This window comes from Dermacentor silvarum, chromosome 10 (genome assembly GCF_013339745.2).
Source record: "Dermacentor silvarum isolate Dsil-2018 chromosome 10, BIME_Dsil_1.4, whole genome shotgun sequence".
In the NCBI taxonomy this organism is placed as follows: domain Eukaryota; kingdom Metazoa; phylum Arthropoda; class Arachnida; order Ixodida; family Ixodidae; genus Dermacentor; species Dermacentor silvarum.
This window is the reverse complement of record NC_051163.1, coordinates 16,216,054-16,241,712: the sequence shown is the minus strand read 5'-3', so window position 1 is coordinate 16,241,712 and position 25,659 is coordinate 16,216,054. Positions and strand designations below refer to the sequence as shown.

Here is a 25,659-nt window from a genome sequence, read left to right as displayed (position 1 = left end):
ATAGCACCTCCACCAGATGTCACGTAGTAGTGACGGTGAAGAAAACAGTCGTAAAACTGTGTGTGACGAAACTGATTCTTTATTGGGCGAACCTGTGCCCACAAAAGAAAGCTACACTCGAAGCACAACGATAGCGGCGAACACAGTCGGCGATCGTCGAAATCTGATTAGCGGCGAAACGCGTCGGCTTTTATACCTGAGTCATCGAAGGTTCCAGATTAATCCCTGACGCCCGCGTGTCTTCCAGAAAGTTCTAGACAATTCGCGTCGGTCATACAATCAGATAACATAAGCGTCAGTGAAGACAGGCAACGGAAAGAAGCATCGATAACGTTCTAGAAACTTCCGATACAGGCGCGTCCTGCGCCGAGCGATAACGTTTAACGTTTGTGAGCCGGTGAAGAGCGGTCACCGGTAAAAGATAAACAAGTACACGTGGCAATATGAAGCCAAGAGGCAATGAAGTAAGAAAAAGCAAAGTGATAGTAGAAGAAATGTTTCATTGGCTTTTGTGATATTGTTACAATGCTTATGAAGTGTTTGTAATAGTACTACGCACAAATTAGTGATGTATCTGAGAGTGGCCTACAATGCATCAATTTTTCAATTCTATAGAAGGAAGTCATGGTGGTAGAATGACTTTGTGCATTTTGTGGCGAGTCAACGTAATTGTAGATAATTAAATATCTATTTATTGACAAGCAGACATGCAGGTTACTTCATAAAAATAATTTAATACCTCCTCGAATTACATGCTCAGGTATTGGCTGGACGATTACTGGAAAGCACCAAAATATTTCGCAGTTGCTGCCAAATAGCCCCATGTCAAACATGGTAGTGCCTTCACCAGGAGTGGTTGTCTGTAGTGGCACATTTCACCCAGAAGTAAGAAGGATGTACTTTAGGTAAGCAGGATGTTTTAATTTCAGCCTAAGCTCAATGCTTGCAGTTTATTTCTTGCCACTACTGCCACAGAAATGGTCAAAATAAGTCGCATACACAAATGACTGGACTGGATATTCTTAAGTGCAGTTCACAGAATTAAGTTCTTTTTTATTAGTTAAAGTTGTAAACTTCATACTTCAATTATTTTTAAATCTGCTTTTTCGCTTTAAGTGGTGTACGGCGATGTGAGGAGCAGTTCACTGCAACACGCCTGTCAGAGATGCGGAGATGCGAAACGCATTTGTGTGATTTTAGATGACTTGCGATGTGCCGGTTGCTAGAGCAATAAGATTTTTGGCATGGCCTCTGTGATTGCATGTGTAGTCTCAGTTACCATGCTTTTGGGTGTTAAGTTGTGCTGCTCTAGGTAGATTACCACTCAGTGAAAGACATTTGGGTGCGCAACGTTGACACTTTACCCGGTCGCTCACACCTCACTCCTGGCCGGACAGTGACCTCACCTAAAAATAGTATATCTTGCACCGTGGTTAGTACACAGTGCTGCACAATGTTGTTTTGTCTGCTGCTATCATGTTAACGTCTTGTTACTCTCTTAACCCAACCCTATGTTATTGCATATAAAGTGTGCCTCAAGCTTGATTCAATGGAAGTAGTTCCTTGTCCAAACTAGTTGCGTCTGTATGTCTGTACCTTTGTTTCGCCTGATTTTTGTCAATTCTTATTTTTGCAGACCACAAGGAACAAGCTAGAAGTGATTGTGCTTCCTGCAATGAGTTGAAGGAGAAACTAAACCACATGGAGGAAAAACTGGACTGCTGCATGATACTGTGACAAAACTGCAGCAAGGAATGACCGTCTTGAAAGTCAGCTTGATGCATCCAAGTTGCAGTTGCTTACACTAGAAACAATTCAGGAGTCGCCCAAGAGCTGTATGTTTTACACTGGGTACCGCGCTATGAAGTTTTTCATTCGTTGCTGCAATACCTACACTAGGGCTGATGAGATGTCTTACTGGAACTGGGAAAAAAAAGCCAAAATGAAACTCGTGGCCGGCCGAAAGAACTGAATTAGCCATGAAATTTTGATGGTTCTTGTGCGGCTTAGGACTGGAATGCGTGGAAAGGAGCTCGCGCGCAACTTCAGTATATCCGAAAGCCAAGTGAGCCGTATTTTCACAACGTGGATAAACTTCCTAGAGAGGGAGCTTCGGCACCTTAACCATATACCTTCACGATAACAAATTCTGCCTCACCTCCCAAAATCTTTTCGACATTTCGAAAACACGAGGCTTATTTTGGATGCCACGGAGGTCAGAATACAGCGACCATCGTCTCAAAGTGCGCAGCGCCAGACATTTTCTTCCTACAAACACTACAATACGTATAAAGTCCTTATTGGCTGCACACCTGACGGATACATAGCATTTGTATCTCGTTTGTGGGGAGGCTCTGTATCGGATAAGAATATTCTGCAGTGTAGTGGGCTTCTGGATGACTTGGAGCCTGGTGATGCTATTATGGTTGATAAAGGGTTCACATTCCCCTACTTGCCTCCTGAACTGACAGTATACAGGCCTCCATTTCGAGAACGACATGAAATGCAAATGAATGCCCAAGATGTATTAGAGACAAGGCGCATTGCATCGGCAAGGGTTCATTTAGAAAGAGTGATCGCACGTGTCAAAGCTTCCATATCCTAGACAGGCCATTTCCAATTTGTATGATGGACATTGCTGAGCACATCTTCAAAGTGTGCTGCTTTTTAAGCAATTATCGAAATGTACTCATTAAGGACACCGACTAACGAGGATGAAAATAATGCCTCGAGCAATGCCACCTGCAAACCGCAGGTAGCCGTGATCCTCATTCCCAGAGCTTCCACAAGTTATAGCTTGAATAAGTCTAAGCACGCCGTGCATAGCATAGCAGCGATTCTCATTGCATGATCCCCTTCTTGATCTATACGTTTGCGCTTGTCAAGAATTAAGGTAGCTATACAATTCATATAGATAAGTTACGTATATGCTTTCCATACTCCTTGATTATACACTTTATTCGTGTCTGCTGGTATTGTTACTCAACGCCTTTCCATAGCCTCCAGAAGCTGTACAGACACGGGTTATATTTCGCAGATTTCTTGATCGCCTGATTGATATAATATTATATTGAATATCCTTTTGTTAATCCAGCCTGTTTATCGTGTTGATGTCACTCGAGTGTTGCTTTGATTCCATTACCTCGACCTCGGCTATTTCACAAGATGCCAAAAGCAAGGTAATAGGCCTGTAACGGTATAGGTCATTGAATATCTCCATTTTTGCGATTACAATGTTGGCATTCTTCTCTCGGTACACGTGAATATTTCGTATGAAGAGTCACAAGTTTTCCAAGTATAATATTCCCACCTTTCATCAAACTGAATGGTATACTTCGTTGCTTGTCGTTTGTCCCCTGCACATGTAAAGTCCTTGCAACACTTGAGCGCTAGTTGTACACGAACCCTTCCAGTAAAGTTTGTGTGGGTGCTTTAGGTACTGTGAAGTTCAGTATAGAATTTCTCTGCTGCCTTTACTATATTATCAAAACTACTGATGACATTGTCATGCTCATCTTCCACTGCATTCATCTTGTTCTTTCCTATGTGCAGTTTCCTGCTTACCGATTTAATGTTCAAATATAAGATGCTGTGCTCTCATGCGGGCAGCAGCGAAACTTTTTTTTCTCATAAATTTCAATGATGCTAGTATGTTTATGTATGTGCATAGCAGCTCTCGACAGCTGCTTCACACTTCCCAACTACCTATCTCTCTACCCTATAAGCCACCCAACGTACACAAATTTTTATAATCTATAAATTTGTTTTTTATCAGTGGCATGTATATGCATATATGTATTTTCCATACATAGCACTTTTCTGGTTGTCACCATTAGCAGCTTCGAGCGCCCTCGCCTTTGGCAAACTGTATGCTTACAACACAAGTTTTTAAAAAATGTTTTGTGAATAACTTTGAGTTTTTTTTTACTCTAGGTATTTTCAGACTGATTTAACTCGGAAGGGTTGTTTATGAATTGACTGGCCATCTCCAGTGTGAATACGACAAGGCATGTCTGGCCTAAGGGACGCTCATTTAGGTAATGAATATCTATATAAAAACAATAAGTTATGGAGAGCTTCAGCTTCACCAGGCAAGAGGTCCGGGGCAATTTTTGCATTGTCATCATCGGAACAACTGGCAGACTTGCAAGGCTCACAGGAGTTGTCGACGGAAAAAGTCTCAAAGCAGTGATCTGTTAAAGCACTGATCATGGCCAGGGATATTCCCTGTGGTAGCACTTGCTTTATGAGGCTGAAATTCACCACGCGAAGGCATGTACAGTTGTCGGTAACAGTACAGTATGAGGGACAGTGACGTGCATGACAAACAACGGCATTGATTGGTGCAGCAATTTAATCACTATCTAGAACTGGCAGTGGAGGTAACAGTTCCATATATGTCAGGACCTGCAGTGGCACATGAACAAAATCGGTCAGACTTAGGCTAATTTTCGGTGGTGCAGGAGGATCACAAGAGAGGCAGGTCAAGTCAAACAGTACTTGCGGAACAATCGATGAGCGCAGAGTGATCAGAGAGAAAGTCTATGCCAAGTATCAGATCATAGGGGCAGTAGGCAAGCACGATGAAAAGGACGACAGTATGGCGACCAGGAATGCTTATGCGGGCAGTACACATTCGTACTACGCCAGTCGTTCTGCTGTCGGCAATGCGTACGACCCGAGTGATGGCAGGTGCAAGAACTTTCTTTAGATGACAGTGAAGGGTGAGCGCCTTAAGTTACCAACTTCCTAGCAAACCACGGACTGAATTAAGGATCCTGTTGCGTTGAAGTAGTCCCAGGGAGTCTGCTGGGGTGCGCCGGGAAATGCTCCCAGCTAGTGAGTTCCTCTTCATGTGTTTGGAATGCTCCGTCCAGATAGAAAATGACATTGACTAGAATTATGGTTGGGTCCCACCTGTTCCCCTTGGTGGCACGTCGATACATGATGAGCCATTCTTCTCCCTTTGGTGGTGCTGATACGCTTGAGTGGCAGCGCCAGAAGGTTGGGGTCAGCCGTCCTGCAGGAGTACAGTTTCACTGAAAGTTATGGAAACACCGCCATGATAAGTGACATTGGAGCCATTTGTTGAAGAGAAGTGAACGCGCGAGCCTCAATTGGGCGCACTTGCAACTGTACCGTAGTTCTTGCAGTTATTTGAGCTTCTTTATATTAAGCACCAAGCTGTCTTTCAGCGAACAGACATAAAAACCGTCCTTAATTTTCTTGTAGGAGACATACTGTCCAGTTGTATATAGCTTGCCCAGTCGCTTTACACGTCTAGTGAGCACCTCTGGGATGAAAGCTTTTAGCATGAAGTGCAATATTGCTGGGAGCATATGATTTTCCCAGAATGGCCGATCGAAAAAAATTCTCTCTACATGGATGTGATGCATTTCACCTCGGTTTTGTGCCTCTGTCCATATGACAAAATCGCACCACTTGTGCCCTGTTGTAGCCATTTGCCCTTGAACTTGGTAGTAGTAGGCGTGGTCTTTTTTTAGGTAGACTTGCCCATCCTTCAGCATGCAGCAAAATTTGCTGTCCTTGGATGCATCTTCTGCAGTCATACCCTTTTTCGAAAATAGGCATTTTACCTCGAGCAATCCTTGCTCGCCATCCAGGACAACAATCCGATATGGAGAGGCAGCCAAAAATGGGTAGTGCTTGTGAATGTGCAACCCAGTTTCGGTCACCTCCAGTTGCACATCTCGACTGCGTATAAGTATGGAATATGCTTCAACAGCATCTTGCTCATGCATCCTTCCATAAACCATGGCTTCGCTCATGGCTCTATTGCTTGGGTAGAGCAACATTCTACTTTGTCCTCGGGACACAGGTAGCGTAGCACTTGTAGTGAAGGGCAGCACGCAGAAAGGTTTGCCTTGAGTTTCGAAATCTCGTCTTGAGACGGTCGCACATAGGGGCAGGGGTCATACTTGCGCTGCTTCTTAACGTAGGCAGGCTTGCTCACAACATGCCTCTGAAAGGGGATGTCCTGAAGTGGCAACCTTGGGGCCTGTTTTTTTACTGCACCACAAAGAAAATAAACATGTCAGTGATGCAAGACACATCTATTATCGTAATCAGTATAGTACTGCTTTTAAGTTTTTCTATAGTGGAGGCTGTTACCATCTACTAATAGCAATATTTACCAGCCTATTCTGTTGCATACTTTTTGTTTTGTCAACAGTGCTTTCGAATTGTGATTCAATATAACATGCAAAAATAAAGTTCATTTAGTGTACTGTGATTTCTGAATTACTCGACAAGCCGAGGCTGACAACAAAATCAATGTTCCAAATAAGTTGTAAAAAAAGAGAACATTTCAAATGGAGATATGGTACTACACCTTCAGCAGGAACAATCCACTTGCATGGCACATCGATACAGGACTCTTGTTCCTTGGCCGTCTTGTCCGTTACGCTCAGCAGCACTCCAGCAACATGCTGACAGGATTGACTGAGCCTGCAGTCCATAAAGTGTGAGTATAGGTGGATATAAACAACCGATAATTAAGATTGTATGAATTCCTAAGGAAAGCAGGCTGTTCTAAAGCTGCAGCGCCGGAAAGAAAAGTAACATAAACGTAGAAGTGACGGCAAAGTATGTTCATGTGAGGGGACTACACACTCTTGCTTAAAGCATTCCCTGAAACCTTGGCGTGGCAGTACGCAGTTAGTGTGTCCACGATCCACCGCCTAAACGCTTTATAAAACTGTGCTGAGGTGGAAGTCAAAAGCACTTAACAGGAAAAAATACGCGGCGAACGTGTTCCTATATTTCACATGTAGTGCAAAGGGAATCGTGGCCGGGGTTTCGGTTATCCGCACCAGTTTGAGTTTTGTTTCTTTATAACTCTGACAACTCTCGCACGGACAGTTTCCATGCCTACTGAAGTCCATTTGCATTGGAATCTTAGCGTACGACTAAAGCGCGATTATAGCAAGATCGAAGTCAAGCGAACACCGAAGCGAGACGTACTAATGATTGACCCCGCATTGGCGCAGGCACACAAGTCCGTTTGACAAGAAACGGCCACAGCTACAGCGCAGTTCGCATGTAATGTATGTACTGCATTCTACATTTTCTTCGCTGTTCGCAGGACCAAGGCACGATAGAACTACACACCTGTACTGCTTCCAATCGTCATAGAATGCAAATATTAAGTACTTTCGTTTAGCGCATGCTGGGTCTGCTACTCGTTTCAAAGCGAACGTGCGCGTGTTTTAGGGACCCGAGTCACTGCCAAACGCTGAGCTCTTCACTGATAACTGCATTTTTGTTGGCCAGAAAAACATTTCTAATTTCTTACCCGGCTACACATGTGCAGTGCGCTCCAGCGATGTCCCCACTTGCTTTGCGATACCACGCCGTCGCAATGTAGGCACCGGACTTCATCGATGGCAAGCAAGGCGCCCGAACAAGACCCACTTGTGGGTCACTAGTGCTCAAACTGAGCATAACGTTCTTCACGTAGCCCTCTTCTTTAAATGCCCAACCACGATGGGCTTGACGCACGGTCGCGTAGAGTGCAGGTAGCTCCATACTTGGTCGCTGGCAATCGAGCATCGCGAAAAGTCGCAAATCCATCCCGTGTCCAAAAAAGAAAACGGAATACAGTCTTCCTCCATCATTTTGACACGACGTAGGACGACTAAACAAACAACGGAAGCTGAATTTCACGCGATCAAGCTCGATGGCAAGCTGAATTTCACGCAATCAAACTCGATGGCACAGGTAGCAATAAAAGGAGACGACGGGGAATGCTCCCCACACAAATAATCTCGCACCCAGCGCCCCGAACGCTTCCTCCTCAGGCCTACGGCAAATGGCGCTCACTATTTTGCAAAGTGTCCATTGCCTTTAAAGAAAGCCCGCGAAATGCAAAAAAAACGCTTAACCTTGCACTCGGCCGCGTAACGCGTAGCCTAGCATGTTCCGGTAGTGCACGCGAACTTTTCATCTTATTACTCAGGATGGTGATAATTTTTTTTCGCGCGTCTTGGACTTACGGCCGTCACTGCGCGTTTCATAGTACAGCTTGCCACACCGACACCGCGTTTCAGGAGACCCGCTCCGTTATTGCGTCTCTCTATCTCTCTCTCTCTCTCTCTCGCCCTCATTGCGCGGAAAACCTCTTCACCGTACAGAGCACGAGCGTACGAACGCGCCAGCTGTGGACGAAGACGAAGACGCTCGAACGCAATCGTATGGTTCGCATAAATGCATGTTCTTCAAGCGTGGTTGTTTAGCTGAGTGGTTACGACGCTCGTTTTGGGACCGGGGGTACGCGGGCTCGAATCCCGCCTCGGCAAGAGTGTTTGTTTTATTTTCTTTCTCGGTAGTTTCTTGACGCGCACCACAAATTACGGCTGGCTTAAACAGCTTCGCTGTTAAATAAACTTTCATCTGCTCACGAGGGTTCAACCAGCCGATATATTAAAACTGTTTTATGCCGTGCAGTAAACCTCATCCAGCACCCGAAATAGTGCTGCCGCTCGCCAGCAGGCTTACAGGTAAACATTTATAAAATAAGAAATTCACAGCAACCTCTTGGGTGCTGCAGATATTTTGTTCACAGGTGAGAATAAAAATTGTAATAAGCTCTGAACAATTTCAATAAAATTTCTAAATAATAGAATATGGGCGCAAACATACTCCACCTCATTTGTGCAAAATCCTTTGACTTCCATGCTTGAAACTTTGCATGCACTTTGTAAAAAAAATATTTCTCCGCCATAGAAAGCACAACTCCTCCACGATGTGGAACTATGTTAGTTGGATATATTTATGTGCGCCGTTTTACATTTGCAATTTGCGTGCTTAGTAAAATGGTGATCTTCCATCGAAATTACACCATTTTTACTCTGCCTGCCGCTAGGTAGGCGGTAAATTGAGTATCATTCACGTTTTTTTTCTTATTGATCGTACCTGCTACCGCATAAGCGATCGCCCACTGTAAAAGTGTAAGTTGGCAGACTAAAACGTTAGCCGTCGCTAACTATGTTTTGTTTTTTATTGGCATCTACACCTGCACTTAGGTTCATATTTGTTTTTCATATGACGTTAGGAAATATTTTACAAATTAAAAATTGTAGTTGTTTATTTACCAACTATTCCGTCATATAAGAAATAAATATTATGAATAAAATAATATACTTTTTTCAAGAGTAATTAGGGAGTTCCACATGCTTCGCAATTTCTAGACTTCACATTCACTTATTACTTAAGGTTACGTATTCTTTTACGTTGAGCAGTTCTTGCACTGATTGTATTGCGATGCGTTCATTTATGTAAACTGCGTGATATGTGAAACTTCATCATTGCAACCATCTGTTAGCCATGAAATTAGGCATCTGAAATTATTGTCAGTTGTTATGTCCGATATTTCCACTCCTAAAATGGCTTTCTGTTGGGACTAGCAATATCAAAGAACAAAAAAAAAACAATATATCGTGAACAGGTATCTCTTTTATCAGGTATAATCTCAGTAAATTCCCAAAATGTTGAGTCGGAGCATGCAGAAATCATGAAAAAATATTGCAGTGGCGTCTATGTGAGCGCTGTCATGGAAACCAGTAGGTACACGTCTAATATGAAATGATACTGTTGCAAAAATATTGTTACTCATCAATTTGTAGGGCGGCCGGATTTCGAATGGAGCGAAATGCGAAAACACCCGCGTACGTCAATTTAGGTGCAAGATAAAGAACACCTGGTGGTCCAAATTATTTCGGAGTCCTCCACCATACGGCGTGCCTCATCATCGTGGTTTTGGCATGTAAACACCATAATCTATTTATTTCTTTATTGTGTTTGTACTCCCATAAATAACAGTAATATTTTAGTGATATAAGTAAATGCAGAAAACTTGCACAAAATTAAATTATAGAAGTTTACTTACACACGTGCTTGTGATCCATGACCAGCCCTGAAAAATGAAATATGAGACATAATTAAATTGCTGGTGTCGTAAAGGAACTTGTAATAACGTCTGTAGGGAATCAGCGAATAATATTACAGATTGAGTCTTAAGTATTTTTTTTTACTTAGTGCACATCCTTTACTGTGCAGAACTGTCTCCCCGTTTTTATGTTGCGTTCAATCAGACAACTTGGGGCGCATCTTACCAGCTTGCTCAATGCCAGTGATAAAATTATGCTTGATACGATAGGACACCTTTACTTTCCATACTTTCGCACTGGTCCCGAAACTTGCTGCATGTGTCATATCGGGACAGAAGTTAGCACCAGAGTCGCTGGCTTAAGTAGAGGGGGAACATTGCACCGCGCCAGATGGCCCTTTGGTGCGATCATGCAGCCCTTTCATCAGAAAAGACGCGTCTCCCACAATTACTTCATCATGTTTACAAAGTGAAAAAAATTCACGTGCGATGCATTTGTTCTTAAATTATGCCCCAGACAAACTCGTGGAAAAAATGGAGGACGCTTAAGCATCGCCTCTAAGAGTGGAACGCGATAGCGTTATCGGGCCCTGTTCGCATCGCATTTTTGTTTCAATAGGCTTCACCGCAATGGAGAATAAGGCAAAGCCAGCATACAAAGGCCAAACTTACACCGATCCCCTTAAAGTCGACTTAACTTATAAACAGATATGCATTGCTGGTAAGACGTTTTACCAGGGGCAATATAAGTCGTCTTATATTATAATGTGAATGCCCTAGCACCTTTTTTATAATTTTAATAATTGTGTGCTATTGGCCCGACGCTCGCGCGTGTCCAAAACAAGCAAGCGATTCGACCTGCCGAGGATGCGAGCGCCATCTGGGTAGCATTTTCGCAACTAAATTACGCGAGCTTCCGTGTTGGTGGGGTAGAAATGCTGTAAAAGGGGTTTGTGTTTGAGTTTCCTCTTAACAGAATTATGCTTTCACGTACATTCAAATTACAATCCGACGCTATCACGTCTGTAGCATGGGGTTATGACATGGTTATAGGTCATGACATGCGTGTCATGTAGGTCATGACAATGACCCAGCGAAAAAGTGTAACACTAAAAAACCACTCAAATGGGTTCGGACGTGGGTACTAAGTAAAGGAAACACTACAGGAGGCTGGTAGAAGTCATAGTCATGAGCATGACTCAGCAAAATGACAGTGACTCAGCGAAAAAGGTATAACACTCAAAAACCACTGAAATGGGTTCGGACGTGGGTACCAAGCGAAGAAACACTACGGCATGCTGGTAGAATAGTCATGAGCATGGCTTAGCAAAATCGACAATGACTCAGCGGGGAAAGGTTAACACGCAAAAAACACGAATTGGTTCGGATGCGGGCACTAAGTGAAGAAAACACACAAGGATGCTGCTAGAAATTATAGTCATGAGCATGACTCAGCATAAATGACAATGACTCAGCGAAAAAAATTAACGCTCAAAAATAAGTAAAATGGGTTTGGACGTGGGCACTAAGTGAAGGGAACACTAAAGGACGATGGTAGAAATAATAGTCAAAGCATGACTCAGCAAAAATGACAATGACTCAGCGAATAAATATCAACACTAAAAAGCCACTGAAGTGGGTTCAGACGTGGGTACTAAGTAAAGCAAACATTACAAGAGGCTGGTAGAAGTGCATAACTCAGCAAAATGACAGTGACTCCGCTAAAAAGTATAGCACTTAGGAACCACTGAAATGGGTTCGGACGTGGGCACTAAGTGAAGGGAACGCTAAAGGACGATGGTAGAAATCATAGTCATGAGCATCACTCAGCAAAAATGACAATGACTCAGCGAAAAAAGTATAGCACTCAAAAAACACTGAAATATGCGTTCGGACGTGGGTACTAAGGGAAGCAAACACTAAAGAATACTGCTAGAAGTCATAGTCTTGAGCATGACTCAGCAAAATGACAACGATTCAGCGAAAAAAGATTAACACTCAAAAACCAGTGGAATCGGTTCGGACGTGGGTACTAAGTGTTAAAAAAACACACAAGGATGCTGCTAGAAATCATAGTCATGAGCATGACTCAGCATAAATTAAAATGACTCGGCGAAAAAGATTAAAGGGACGGACAACCGATATTTACGGACCCAGTTTTTTATGGCGCAACGAAAAGCTCACCCACGGTAGTTTTTACATCTGCAGCGGTTACTTCCAAAGGCACGTGGATATTTTGTAAGCAGAATTTTTCGATCTGAGCAGCCTCTAAAAATTAAGAGTCTCTCCTCCAGCAACACTGAGAAGTGATAGCGATGCAGATAGTCCGCCTCGCAAATTGTGAAAGCCGCCCATCGTCCTTCTTTCACTGGAGGAAGTGCAACTGTGGTTAACCACCTATATTGTCAATTTCGAGCCACTTTTAAAGGTAAATAGAATGGTACAATTAGTTTGCGTTTCTGTGCAGACCTTCCTCACAGCTGCACCACGTTTTTTTCCCAAGTACACGCCTACGTCATGGCTGGCTGTCCCCCGTCGTCGTTATTCAGCCGATAGAAGAGCCAAGCCATGTCATCGAAAACGACGGCGAAGGCAGCGCCACTTTTCTACTCACTACAAACGAAGGCTTACCTGCACATTGTATGTTAGAAAAAAAAAACTTATAAAAGAAAGAAGGTTACTGTATTTCAATATTAATAAAAAGACCAGGAACAGCATACACTGGTAGAAGGTCACATCGTAGACCTCTTAAATAGGTTCATGTTTTGGCCTCATGGGGCGCTAAGGTAATTTTTCACGACTTTTAGTGAAGAAATAAAATTATAAATCCACGTTTGATGAGAAAAACAGGGCCCGTTCTAGCCAATACGATAAACGACCATTCCATCCGCGCGGTTATCTCAATTCATGTTCTCAGCGGTTGTTTGTCCCTTTAACACTTAAAAACAGTGAAATGGGTTCGGACGTGGGTCCTAAGTGAAGCAAACACTAAAGGTTGATAGTCGAAGTCATAGTCAGGAGTATGACTAAGGCTTTCGCCCTAAGGTCTCTTAGGTGTAGTTAAAGTGACTCCTGAGGATTTTTGACATGAACGTCATGACATGCATGTCATGTAGGTCATGAAAGAGCAGCCTACGTCTTGGTGCTCTCATGGTCATTTCGTTAACTTGGTATTCTCCCTGCACACTGCTTCGCATAACATCGATTCCCACAGGGTGTGGGATCTGCCGGTTTTTTTTTTCATAGGGGCTCGAAGCCGTCAAAAGCGGTCTGCACACCTAATAAATTCTCAGACGGCAATGGAAAGCATCGGGAGCCAATAAAGGAGCCGCTACGGGATGAAAGGCGAAAAAATTAAATTAAGACGCGAAGGAACGGGAAGGTGAGCTGCAATACGGGATGCTTAGAGAGGTAGCATTCAGGTGCTCGTGTAAAAGAGAAGGCTTGAGTAAAGGGAGAAGTTAAAGCACGAAAACAATCATCAGCCCTTCCCTTGTGGAGAAAATGTGGGTAAGTGAAGCTTGAGGCAAGACGACAATGTCGCCGGCGTTCCGCTTCGTTTGCCTGAAATTCAGGGTCGGCGGCTCTTCGCTGACGATTGGTCTCAACAACGCGCTCCCACAACTCGGAGCCCGCGGCTCTTCGCTGAAGTTTCGCCTGGGCCTCGGAAGCCTTCACTCTAGAATTGACAGGCTAGAATTGGACAAGCTTCGCTTACCCCAGTTTTCTCGACATGGGGAGGGCTGGTGATTTGGTCGCTTTGGGTCCCACGTGCCACAAGGGTAGTTCAGTGGTGCTTTACAGGTCACCGAGCCCTCAGGGCTATGTGCCATTGATCGTGAACCCTTTCTGTACAATCACCAGGATCGGCCCACATTACAGGGGTATGTGCCATTCAGCTTGGACCCTTTCTGCCCCTCACCAGGATAGGCCCACTTTTGAACGTGACACCTCCACCACCACCACCACCGCCGCCGACACTTGTGAGACCATACAAGCTTGGCTTTAAAATTTGGGCCATCAGTACCGCTTTTTTGTTTGGAAATAGAGCATGCTTATCTACAGGGCGCCCGAAATGCAAGCCCGCATGATGCCGGCTAGCCAAGATAGCAATTGATGCACTCTGGTCTAGCGGCTCCGTCATGACATGGGAAATTTTCTATTCCCTTGCACCTAAATATGTGCTCTTCATTTGAACCTAAGCTGCCTAGGCGCAGTTCCCACATTTTCAAGCAAACGTTGCATTGCCTCACAAGTGTCGGCGGTCGTGGTGGCGGTGTTACGTTAAAACCATATCGAAACCCTGTCGAAAACTCGCGTCTCGTTCATTTGGTATACACCAAAATTGGCATGGAAGGGTACGAATGTATGACTAACATGACTGATCAGTCTTGGCATCAGTAACATTCCAGGCTTGTCAGTTGCCTCACAATTAATGACAATGAAATCACGGTGGCGCATACGTGCATTGGATATGCGGGAATGAGTCAGGGATATGCGGGTATGAGCCAGGGACAACAAAGGGGGAAATAAAGAAAAAAAGAAAGAAGGAAACCAAACCACCAAACGACCAATCAGGGTCGTTTGGTGTGTCGCGGGGAGGGAAAGGGAAGGAGAGGGGTTAGCGTGTGCTCCGCCTGGCTTCCCTCGCCTCAGATCAGTTTCGGTGCCCGGATGGGAAGGCTCCGCATAGTGCGTTCCGCCGAGGAGCAGGCTGCATTTGAACAACGGTGCCGCAAACCTGCTCGAGAAAGGACTCGTCGTCGACTTGCCGATTCTAGCGGGAGGGCTTCTGCAGCTCAGGCGAAACGTCAGCGAAGAGCTTCGGACCCCGAGTTGCAGGAGCGCGATGTTGAGGCCAAACGTCATCGAAGAGCTGGCGACGCTGAGTTTAGGGCAAACGACGGGGAACGCCTGCGAAAGCGTCGGCTTGCCACAAGTTTCGCTTAGCCTCATTTTCTCGACGGGGGAAGGGCTGGCGATTTTTTATCTCACAGCTTATGCAAGCGCACGCGGTTCGGGAAAACATGGCGTATCTTACAAGTGTCTCCGTAAATAAAACGGAAACATGCGCGCGGCGGCACGTGACAGTGGACTCTAGAGCATTCACTCTGTACCGGCGTAGCGAGAGGCTATATCCACGCCTTAATAGTTGCTAGCAGGTCAAAAGCGGTCAAGAAGGACAAAATACAGAGCCCATCCCCTGTCGAGAAAAGGGGGATAAGCGAAGTTTGTGGCAAGACGACACTGTCGCAAGCATTCCGCTTCTTTTGCCCTAAACTCAGGGTCGGCGGCTCTTAGTTGACGTTTGGCCTCAACATCACGCTTCCGCAGCTCGGGGTCCACGGCGCTTTGCTGACGTTTCGCCTGGACTTCGGACACCGTCACGCTAGAATCGGAAGACAAGCTTCGCTTACCCCCTTTTTCTCGACAGGAGAAGGGCTGGTGATTTTGTCTATTTAGGTCCCAAGTGTGACAAAAGTCATTCAAGGGTGCGTTACGGGTCCCCGAGCCCACAAGAGTATGAGCCATTGATCTTGGACCTTTTCTGCACTATCACCAGGATCGGCCCGCTTTTCAGCGTGACACCACCATCACCACCGAAACTTGCGATCCTATAAAGCGTTGCTTAAAATATGCACAATGGATCTTGCGAATCAATAGTCCAAGAACCGCGTACACTAAAACATTGTATAACTTTTACAAATCAACTAACACCGCCACATTGCGAAGTCGCTTGACAAACTGCTACTTCGATGTATGCAGCAGTTTATACGGGAGCGCACTTTTAGAAAGAATGAAATATACTCACTCTAAATGCACGTAATAGTAACACTCCAGCGTGCGCACCGCTCCATTCGTTAGGTTCCCATCAAATGCAAATTTGAGGCGGACGCATCGATCATTCATTCCTATCTCACTTGAAATTTTTACCAAATACATACTTGGTGTATTTTGAAGCAACTGTATGATAAAGACAAACAAGTTTAGTTAAAGAGGAAGTTACAATCAAATCCAAATAATATGGCCATCACTACCGGCCGCACAAAAACTCCTCCGATACACCCCAAAGTGGCAAAAGCGGTGAAAGAGCGACCCTGGTATACAGCGAAGAGTGTTTTGTCTGTAAATGGTTTTGAGAGTTACACTAACGGTAACTTCAGGAAAGCGCTATGCTAGCTTTGCAAAATCTAATTGCAGAGGTGGCTTATGCGTTTTCGCCGACTGAATTTTTTGCACAAACTGCTTTCATCAAACGCATCATTACAAAACCTATTTCATTAACTTTCTGGCACAATGACAAATTAGTTCCGCAGAATCCCGCAACGTGGAAGAAGTATCTTGAAAGAAAAACAAGTGTCATCCACCCGAATGCAGCACGAAGTTACAACGGAAACTCATACAGGTTTCTCAAAAAGAACGCTTCGCAGTTGAGGGAACATTCGTCGTGGTCCGGGATTCGAACCAGGGACGAACGCTTTTCCGGTTGGTCGCTCTACCATCGGAGCTAACCAGTACGCCAGCAGATCGCAGCGCGAGGGCGAATTAATCGACAACTCGGAGTACAAGGAGATAGAATATGGCAAATCAGTTCTGGGGAATCCCGCAAGGTAAAGGAAGCGTCATGAAAGAGGAAAATTGCCATCCACGCCTATGTAGTCAGGCGTTGCTAACGGCACTGCCAAAGGCGGCCGTCCATGTTTTGGGATTGAAGGGAGGGTGTGCTAAGGGAGAGTGGGTGAGGGAGGGTGCGCTGAGGAGAGAGAGGAGAGTGGTTTGTATCATCACACCAAAGGAGCCAATAAACATACAGGTACCGCGTGACATGCTTCGGCGTTCACAGCTCCCAGACCAACAGAGAGGAAGGAACCGCGCTGTGGTGTGCCGCGGCGGACTTGACAGATTGCCTGTGGCGTTTGACAGATTTAGCCATGCCTGCCTTGCGTAACTGCGTGTCTTTTAGTACAGTTTAAAATGGATGCAGTGCCGTAAACGAGTGTTATTTAACGTCGTACTGAGGAACACCGCCGAAAGAAGGCTTTGGCGATGCGACGGCGGCGAGAGGCCGAATCAGAGGAAGCCCGTAAGGCTCGTTTGGCTGGAGCAGCTGAAGCGAAGCGTCGAATGCGTGCTGTATAGTCAGAGGAGAACTGCCAACAACGGTTAGCAGGGAATGGCGAAGTGAAGTAGGCTTAGCGACATGCGTTACACATCGTTAAGTAGCCTTGTTCTGTTCTTCAGGCGTCTTCTTGGTAACTTAAGGCTTGCTAAGGGTGCGTGCTAACGTATTTATGTTTGACCAACTAATGAATCGACAGCTGGATTTTTTATTGGTCATTTCAAAGATGCGCTTATAATTGAGACGTGGCCACTTATGTCGATCAGGGAAGCGACAGCAGTGCCTTCAGCGTCATGTTCAAGAATGTTCTGGGCCCGAATGCACAAAAACTTCTTACGCTAGACTTTTTCATAAGAAAGAATTTTAGCCAATCCGAATGCCAGACATTTCATTAGTAAAGGTGGCCCGTCAATGGCAAAGCAGAAAAGCTTTGTGAATATGGCCCCTGGTTGGTAGGTAACGTGAGCAGAGAACGTCAAGCTGACATCGCAGTCGCTCATTTGAGAAGCTTTAGCTTGGGGCCTCCTATCTAAATACATGGGAAAGGAGAAATCGTTTTTCTTGGCAAGACTGTTAAAGTCTAGCGACTGTTATAAATATTTCATTTAGGTCGTTAAAGTATAATAAAAATCGACTAAATTGCATGTTTTTCGAAGATGAAACTATCAAATTAAAAAATCTGCAACTCTGGAATGAAAAAAATACACCATTCGGTAAAGTCAACCTAATTGTACATCTAAATCTAAGAACTTGGTTTTCTCGCTCTAGCACACTCACATTGCTTTTTAGTCTGTTTTTTGGAATATAACTAAGTTCACTGTCATATAAAACCTCTCATATAATTACTCTAAACTTGCTGCGTAAGAGACGGCCATTGCTATTCAAAAGGTCAAATGCTCTTAATTGCATACATAAAAAGCGCGGGGTGCATATCCCACGATCGTTGAAAAGCTCGTTGCGAATAAATATTGAGAACCTTAAGGATAGACAAACACACGCTTTCTGGAATCATCTAAGAGCAAATTAAGCCCCAGAAGAACGTCAGCAAAGAACACCTGCCACGAAAGTCGTTGCTAAGTAGACATAGAGAACTAAACACAAAATATACTAACTACGTCAAAACTCTGATAGACAGAGAATAATTTATTGAAATGATGGCTGTGTGTCTGTGTGGAGAAGTGTATTAGGGGAAGAGATGCATCCTCACTTAAGCTCCGCACACGCAGCACCATAGTGTGATAAGCGTCTTTTTAAGCTAGCCCAATTAAAAAGTATGGGGTGGTGTGTGCAATCTGGAAAGTGGTAATGGTGGCAGCTGTAACGCTCGAAAATGTCATTCTACGCTTAAAATCGGATATCTTGTGGGTGTTTGAAGTTAACCAAAACTCAATAGGCCGGTTGGCCTTGGAAGCTCACGAAAAACTACAAATGAGGCAGTGCAGGGTGACATCGGTTGGGCCTCTTTTGAAAACAGAGACACGCAGAGTAAACTTAGTTTTGAAGGAAGACTCCGGAACATGGATAAAAATAAATTCGCGGCTAAAGTGCTCAAGTATCTGTACCTGAAAAGCGTGGACACAGAATAGAGGAAGAGGTCAAGAAAGTTGACAACCAAGTACCAGGTAATTGAAACTGTAAATAGAGATTGTTTTGGATGAAAAGAATGAAAAAAAATCATGCGCCATTCCACTCTGTGAAAGTGGATGACGAGAGAAGCTGTTAGGCACACGACGGAGAGCGCACGACTTGCGTCGTCTTCCCTGGCGAGCCGCTTCCGGCTGGCCTCTAGGGAACTATCTTCATTGGTATTTGCCAACCGCCGCCACCGATTCAATTCTCACATCTGCTCTCGCCGTCGTTATTCGTATGCGTGCTGCTCCTCGGGAGTGCGCACTACACGCGGCTTCCCCATTACAATGAGAGAAGAGAACTGAAATTCAAAATAGAGAACAGCAGCGTGTCTTGCCACCAACGCACGTGCCCCCGCTCCGCGAGACCAGAAGGAAACTAGGCACGCACGTGCTTGGCACGACAAAAAGAGAGGGTGGTATGAACGTAGACATGGCCGATGTGAGCCACAGAGCAGTAAACCATTGAGTAACGTTTATTATTTACCAGATAGTCTACTGATCTTGAAAAAGTTCCCTATTTATAACTAATATATCAAGATGCATATCCAAGTGATGAGACCTATGATGTTTTGGTTAGAACGAAGCCATTTTACATCAAATTCGACACCTGAGTTTTGGCTTACGGAGTTGAAACGTGCACAAAACCCTACACTCCTAAAAAAAGTTAGTAAAAAGGTAGTAACTGGAAGGAAAATGTTAGTAACTGCTGCAGTTACTACCTTTCTTGGACATTTACTATCTATTTACTAACTCCAAAGTAGCGGGTGTCTTGTTACTACCTGTATAGTGGCCAGGCGCGGATCCAGGGGGGATGTCCGGATGTCCTGACCCCCCCCTCAGATTTCCGCATCGGCCCCTCGCTGACAGCGGGACGGCCCTGTCGCAAAAAAATATGGCCACTAGCATTCTTCAAAAGTATTTTTCGCGAGTACCAGTGATATCAGCCACGTGGAAGTAAAGCTAGCTCGCTCACAAGCTTACTTGTATTCCGTCGGGGTGTTGTGTTGCGAAGTTGCTGTAGTTATTTTTTCTCATGAACACCTAGACCTCCTGGCGCCGGCGGTGCCTTACTCGTCCCGTCGGTGGCGTCGAATGAACGAGGAGACGTCCCTTTTGCCAAGCACGCCGATGTCCGCACGAGTGCCTTCGCGCCTGATCAACTCAGTTGCCCCGTGGGGTGTCATCGGTTGCCTCATTGGCTGTCATCGGTTCCGCGACCAACCTGCTTTATGAAAGAGATCACTTGCTGAAGTGTTCATATACAGGGTTTGTCCGAAAAGTAATGTCAGTGATTATATTGTGAAGCGACTATACGTCGCAGCGCGCTAAGACCAGTTGGCATTGGTGTAGGGGGAAGTTAGCTTACGCACGCGCGGTCGCTCAGTCGTCTGCGACCATCTGGAGAGTAAGGACAAGGTTTTACAGCGTAAGCTGTTATGGGCTCATTCCAATAGCAGTTTCTGGTCGCGATGATGCCGCCGGCGATGGAACGCGTCGGCTTGCACGCGCGACGGAGTCCCAAGCAGGCCGCGTCGGGCGCGTTGCAGTGGGAGCGAATGTGACAGCCGTAGTTGCATTGTCCGCCGCTTGGCTGGGCCGAACGGCGCTAGCCATCGGCGATGGAATGCGTCGGCTTGCATGCGCGACGGCGTCCCAAGCGCGTTATTGACGCATTCACTCAAATTACTAGGTAGTACTGTCGAAACGCTCCTCTAGCTTACGCTGTGACTGTGCTGCGTGTGCCGCGCAGGCCTGGCATTTTTTCGTCAACTCATTTTCATTTACCGTGCAAGCCGTAATGCAGCGCTCGTTGGAACAAAGGACCGCCATCGAGTTTTGTGTGAAACTCGGCAAGTCTGCAGAGGAAACTGTTCCTATTATAAAGGCAGCTTTTGGTGATAATTGTTTGTCACAACGTCAAGTTTACCGGGGGCACAGGGTCTTTTTAGAAGGTTGTGAAGAGTTCAGCGATGAAGCCCGCGCTGTACCGCCATCAACGACCATCACCGACGAAAATGTGACGCCCGCGAGAGATATCTTTTGTACTCAGACCCTCGTTTGAGTGTCCGTTTAGTGGCACAGACAGTAAACATTCCAAAAAGTACCGTTCACAAGATTTTGACGAATAATTTTCAGATGCGAAAAGTGTGCGCGAAGATCTCGCGCAAAATGTTAATGGACGACCAACAATCGAACCGAGTTGAAACGTGCCAGGAGGTTGGGAACTTGTGCGAATGTGACCCCCACGTTTTGCACAATGTCATCACAGGTGACAAGACTTGGGTGTTTGAATACGATCCCGAAACAAAAAGGCTAAGTGCCAAGTGGCACAGATCGGCGTCCCCTCGCCCCAAGAAGGCCAGAATTAGCAAGTCAAAGGTCAAAAGTGCTCAAGCGACTCAAATGAAGGATTCATCGCACCCGGCCTGATATCGGGGGCGATTGGAAACTTCACCATGACAATGCACCATGCAGCCTGCACCGCCTTCCTCGTGACCCGCTTCCTGGCCGATTGAAAGATGCCAATGGTTCCCCAGCCGCCCTACAGTCCTGACGTGGCTCTCCCAGGCTTCTTCTTTCTGCGCTTTAAATTCCCATGAAAGGACAACATTTCGCGACAGTTGGCAAAGTCGAAGAGGCTTGCACCAAGGCTATAAAGGACATTCCTAAGGAGGCCTACTGTCAGTGACGCCTTCGATGGTTGAAAATCTCGCTAGAAGCAATGTAACGACGCAGGAGGAGCCTATTCTGAAACATTTTATTGTGTTGTACCGATCTGATCAATAGTTTCTTTTTAATCGACAGTACTGACATTACTTTTCGGACAAACCCTGTATAAATAATAACAACTAACAGCTAAACTAAGAACTCCGCATGGGCAACTTTTTTTTAACTGTAGCACTCATTGTGATCACAGTTACACGTTGACAATATCCAGTACGAGCGCAGTACGCTACAAGTTTTTCATTGTAACTTCGCAGTTTTATTGTCGTACATTAAGCATAGGAGGCTCAAAGCAGCCGGATCCGTTTATCTGAGTGGGCGTTCTTGCGGAGCGGGGCGAAGCCTCGAGCAGCGGCTGCGAAGTGGCGGAGCGTGACGGCCAACGCCAGCGCGCGCGCCTAGGATGGCGTCGCGTGGTTAGAGAAACGGGAGCAGATGCGCGCCTTGTGTAAAAGGATGGCGTCGCGTGGGAAACAAAACATGAAGACGCTGGCTCGCGCTCTCGGCTACTACGCCGCATCGTTCTTCTTGTAGGTGGCGTCGTGAGTCTTCATACGCGGCGATTCGCATATCGTAAACAACCAGCGTAGTGGTTGCCGCGTTGGAGCTCCAAAGCAAACGAAGGTGTCTCAGCCGAACCCATAGAATCTCCTTAAAGAAAACAAGGTGTCCCAACAAAACTCCAAAGACGGACCCGTGCTTACGCATTTATAACGAACCTGCAACAGATCATCCCAAATTTTATTTTAAGAAACAATACACGCTAGATATACCAGGCGTTCAAAATTAAGCTTTATGGTTTTCTTAAAGTTAGGGACTGGGAGGCACGTGAAGACCACCTGCGCAAATAAGTCATGTGGCCAGGGGGGCACAAAGTGAAATCATAATTATCGCTGTCAGCAGCCGAACTGACTAAAATTGAATAATAACCTTTTTATTCACTGCAGTAATAAACACGACTGCCTCTAAGTTTTCAATACAAACATACCCACTTACTGCAGTCGACAAAAATAATTGTTCAATTTTAGTTAATTGGGCTGCTCACAGCGATAATTATCATCTTACTTTGTGCCCCCCTGGCCACATAACTTATTTGCACAGGTGGTCTTCGTGTGCCTCCCAGTGCCTAATTTTAAGAAAAGCATAAAGCTTAGTTTTGAACACCCGGTATTATCAGGCACAGCCGCCAATCACATGGCTGTATTGGGTAACGTCCTTTTCCTATAAGCTCGGAAAACCGATATCTGGTTTCGCTACAGGTCTTCTTCCTCTTTCTGGGGTTTTACGTGCCAAAACCAATTCTGATTATGAGGCACGCCGTAGTGGAAGGCTCCGGATTAATTTTGACCACCTGGGGTTCTTTAACGTGCACCACAACGCAAGCACACGGGCGTTTTTGCATTTCGCCTCCGTCGAAATGCGGCCGCCGCGAATCCCGCGATCTCGTGCTCAGCAGCGCAACGCTGTCTGAGCCACCACGGTGGGCTACAGGTGTTGCTCTAGCCGTATAAAACGCGGGTTTATCGTGAGCAGAAACGGTGAATTTCGGTAAATCAGAAAGGCTACTATCATCATCATCATCATTGACAGAAGCTGACCCCCCCCCCCCTCAGAAAAAACCTGGATCCGCCCCTGATAGTGGCAAAGTTAGTAACAAGGAAGAAACATACATTTAAAACCCTTCCGAGTGCTGGTGAAACATGCGTTCTCTGATAGAGTTAAAGGTCGTAATAACTTTCACAATTTAGCCATCGTACCTTGTCCCCACCCTTCATTCCAATCTTCTTGATTGTGGCTGCAAAATATAGTCTGTACGGCAGACATTTATAAGAAATTGATATTTTGATTTAATGTATGTAGCCCGGAATTTTATACTGTCACATCGATGTTGTATCTTTGCTCCTCCAATGTCGGTAATTTCCTAATATCTAGCAACATGTATATATTCAAATATGATACTGCATTCCCTGCGCATCTGTAATTACTGCTTAAAACTCTGAAGAAAAACGTTGATCAGTATTAAGGCCTTAGCTTAAAGCAAATTTATTTTAAATGCTTAGTTTCGTTGTAGCTGGCACGACGCTTCATTAACAGTTTTATTCCCGCGATATGATAAAATGCTTCTTGAAATTTTGCTTATGAGGACTTCCAAATGTTAGAAGAAAAAAGCAACCAAGGTAAAGAACTGAACATAAATGCTTTACATTAAATCGTGCCAGTCATCTTGAAATGGGTTCTGCCGTAATTTTTGCTTCAGTTGGATATGTATTCAAGTGTGGCAAGTGAGATCTGGGCCGTATATAACAAATGGACACGGTTTCAATTTACAATGTTTATTTTCATGGCCAGCATTTTGCATATTGATAGTGAGTGTTATCAGTTCAATCAGTAATCATAATTTCAGGCCTTAGCACAAGTTCAGAGTAAAAGTACAGATCAAGAACCTGTGATGATGGTAGGTCAATTGGCTTGACAAGTTTTTGTTCTCTGGTCTTCTGGGCAACATAGGACCAACGGTGCCTGTTGAACATGGTGCTCATTTACAAGGAGGAACACATTGCCGCAATAAATATACACCTTTCCGGTCTGCCCAAAACTAGGCAGCACACCTTTCTGTAGAATGACAACGTCCATTAACTAATACGTTACATGTTCCACAGTCACAGAATTGACTTGCCACACAGGAACGCCGGGCGAAACGAGTTCAGCCATGCATGGGGCCAAATCTTCCTCTTTGAGTAGCCTGGGCTTGGTTGTCTGAATATGATTGCGAAACTCAAAACTACACAGTTCATAGCTGTTGAGTCGCGTCAAGGTTCACGTAACTTCTGTGACAGCGGTAAATGTGCCTCCGGTAAGACTCAAACTCCCGATAGGTCTTTGCACACCCTTGCACACCACACATAACAGAAAAATCCCTATCGTGGCGATGATCCCTGATGTGCCAGACGACCTTACAAAACTTCGCCGACGAAAACGGACACCATGGGCACGTATGCATCGCGTTTTTGTTTTATTGTGATAGCAATTATATGGACACTCAAAAGCAGATTTCTGCCGTCGGCGTCGCCGTCGCCGTCGCCGTGAGGTTCCGTATGACGTCATTTGGAGAAGAAATCGTCGCCGCGCGCCGAACGCTGTATGTGCGAGTGAAAGGGCGCGAGGGGCGCGCGCTTTCACGGGGAGCGAATGCACGGCGGAGAACAAACGCGCGTTCTGCGCCGTGCTCGCTTAAGGGCTGCAGAAGTAGGCGTCTCTGTTCTCCTTCACAATCACCATGTATGTAGAGCAAACGCGCCTTCTTCCGACGAGCGAGAGGCCGTGGGGGAGGGGGAGGGAAGGGAGGCGACGTTTAGCTGCGGCACGCAGTGCCTATTTATATCAGAGGCTCCGGCAACAGTCACCAACGCCGCACGCATTTTGAGCGAACGCGGGCAAAACGCCGATGGCGTCGACAACAGTTCTGCGTGTTGCCGATGCTGCTGCATGTCCAAGTTTATAAGCTGATAAAGCTAATATCATTACTCCGTATAGCTCTCTACAAGTTTGCTATCGCAATTGATGCTTCGCCTTTCAGGCGAAACTGCGACAACTTTTTTTGTTCACTCGGGCCCGAAAGACATGAAATGACAATAAAACAAAATAAAATTTCGTAAAAATGCAATATATACAGCTTCTAGTTGATTTTCACTGTGCTTGTTGAATAACGTTGCGAAGCTTGTAATCCAAAACAAGAAAAAAAAAGCCCTTTTCGGCAAATAAAGAGCTCATACACCGAAGCGTTGCTCTTGTGTGAATAAAATATCAGGTGTTCACTCAGATATTAACAGAAAGATTCCTGTTTTTTTTTTTTGTCTGCCTGCGTTTAGTTTCCGCGCAACAAACTTGTTCAAAAATATTTTCCAACTCGTTTTGCATAGCCTCAAAGATTTCAACACACTGCAGTTAGCGGTCTGTTTTGTATCTCGAAGGCTATACTTTTCTTGCACGTGAGTTGTTTGATTTTTAACCGCCAGTTTGTAGGAATTAATTATTCTATTCAACGTATAAAAGTATATTTGATGGTAAGTGGCTGGTAAATAGTTTTGTTCATTTAAGAATGTTTCTCAAGTAGCGAATGAAAAGAAAAAAAGGTCAGCCACAATTTTAGGTGGCACGGGCTACCACTCCTACGGCACCCATAGGCCGGTGCGCTTATCGCTCCACCCCTGTGTGTCAACAAGCCAGAGAAAGGAGAGATTGCCCAGACAAGCCCGTGGGTGGATCGCACGTGTTTG

The 25,659-nt window shown here is 45.2% G+C and overlaps 1 protein-coding gene and 1 pseudogene across 1 annotated transcript; one reads left to right on the top strand and one right to left on the bottom strand.

Moving 5' to 3' along the window:
- Window positions 1-2,017: 2,017 nt before the first annotated feature.
- On the top strand, window positions 2,018-3,037 carry LOC119466488 (uncharacterized; annotated as a pseudogene).
- A 1,577-nt stretch (window positions 3,038-4,614) lies between these two features.
- LOC119466657 (uncharacterized) lies at window positions 4,615-7,548 on the bottom strand. Its single transcript, XM_049657471.1, has 4 exons — window positions 7,316-7,548; window positions 6,377-6,468; window positions 5,871-6,030; window positions 4,615-5,817 (listed from the first exon to the last, which is right to left on the bottom strand). Exons 1-4 carry the CDS (start codon window positions 7,546-7,548, stop codon window positions 5,154-5,156), a joined length of 1,149 nt encoding a protein of 382 aa, XP_049513428.1. The 3' UTR covers window positions 4,615-5,153.
- Window positions 7,549-25,659: the final 18,111 nt, after the last annotated feature.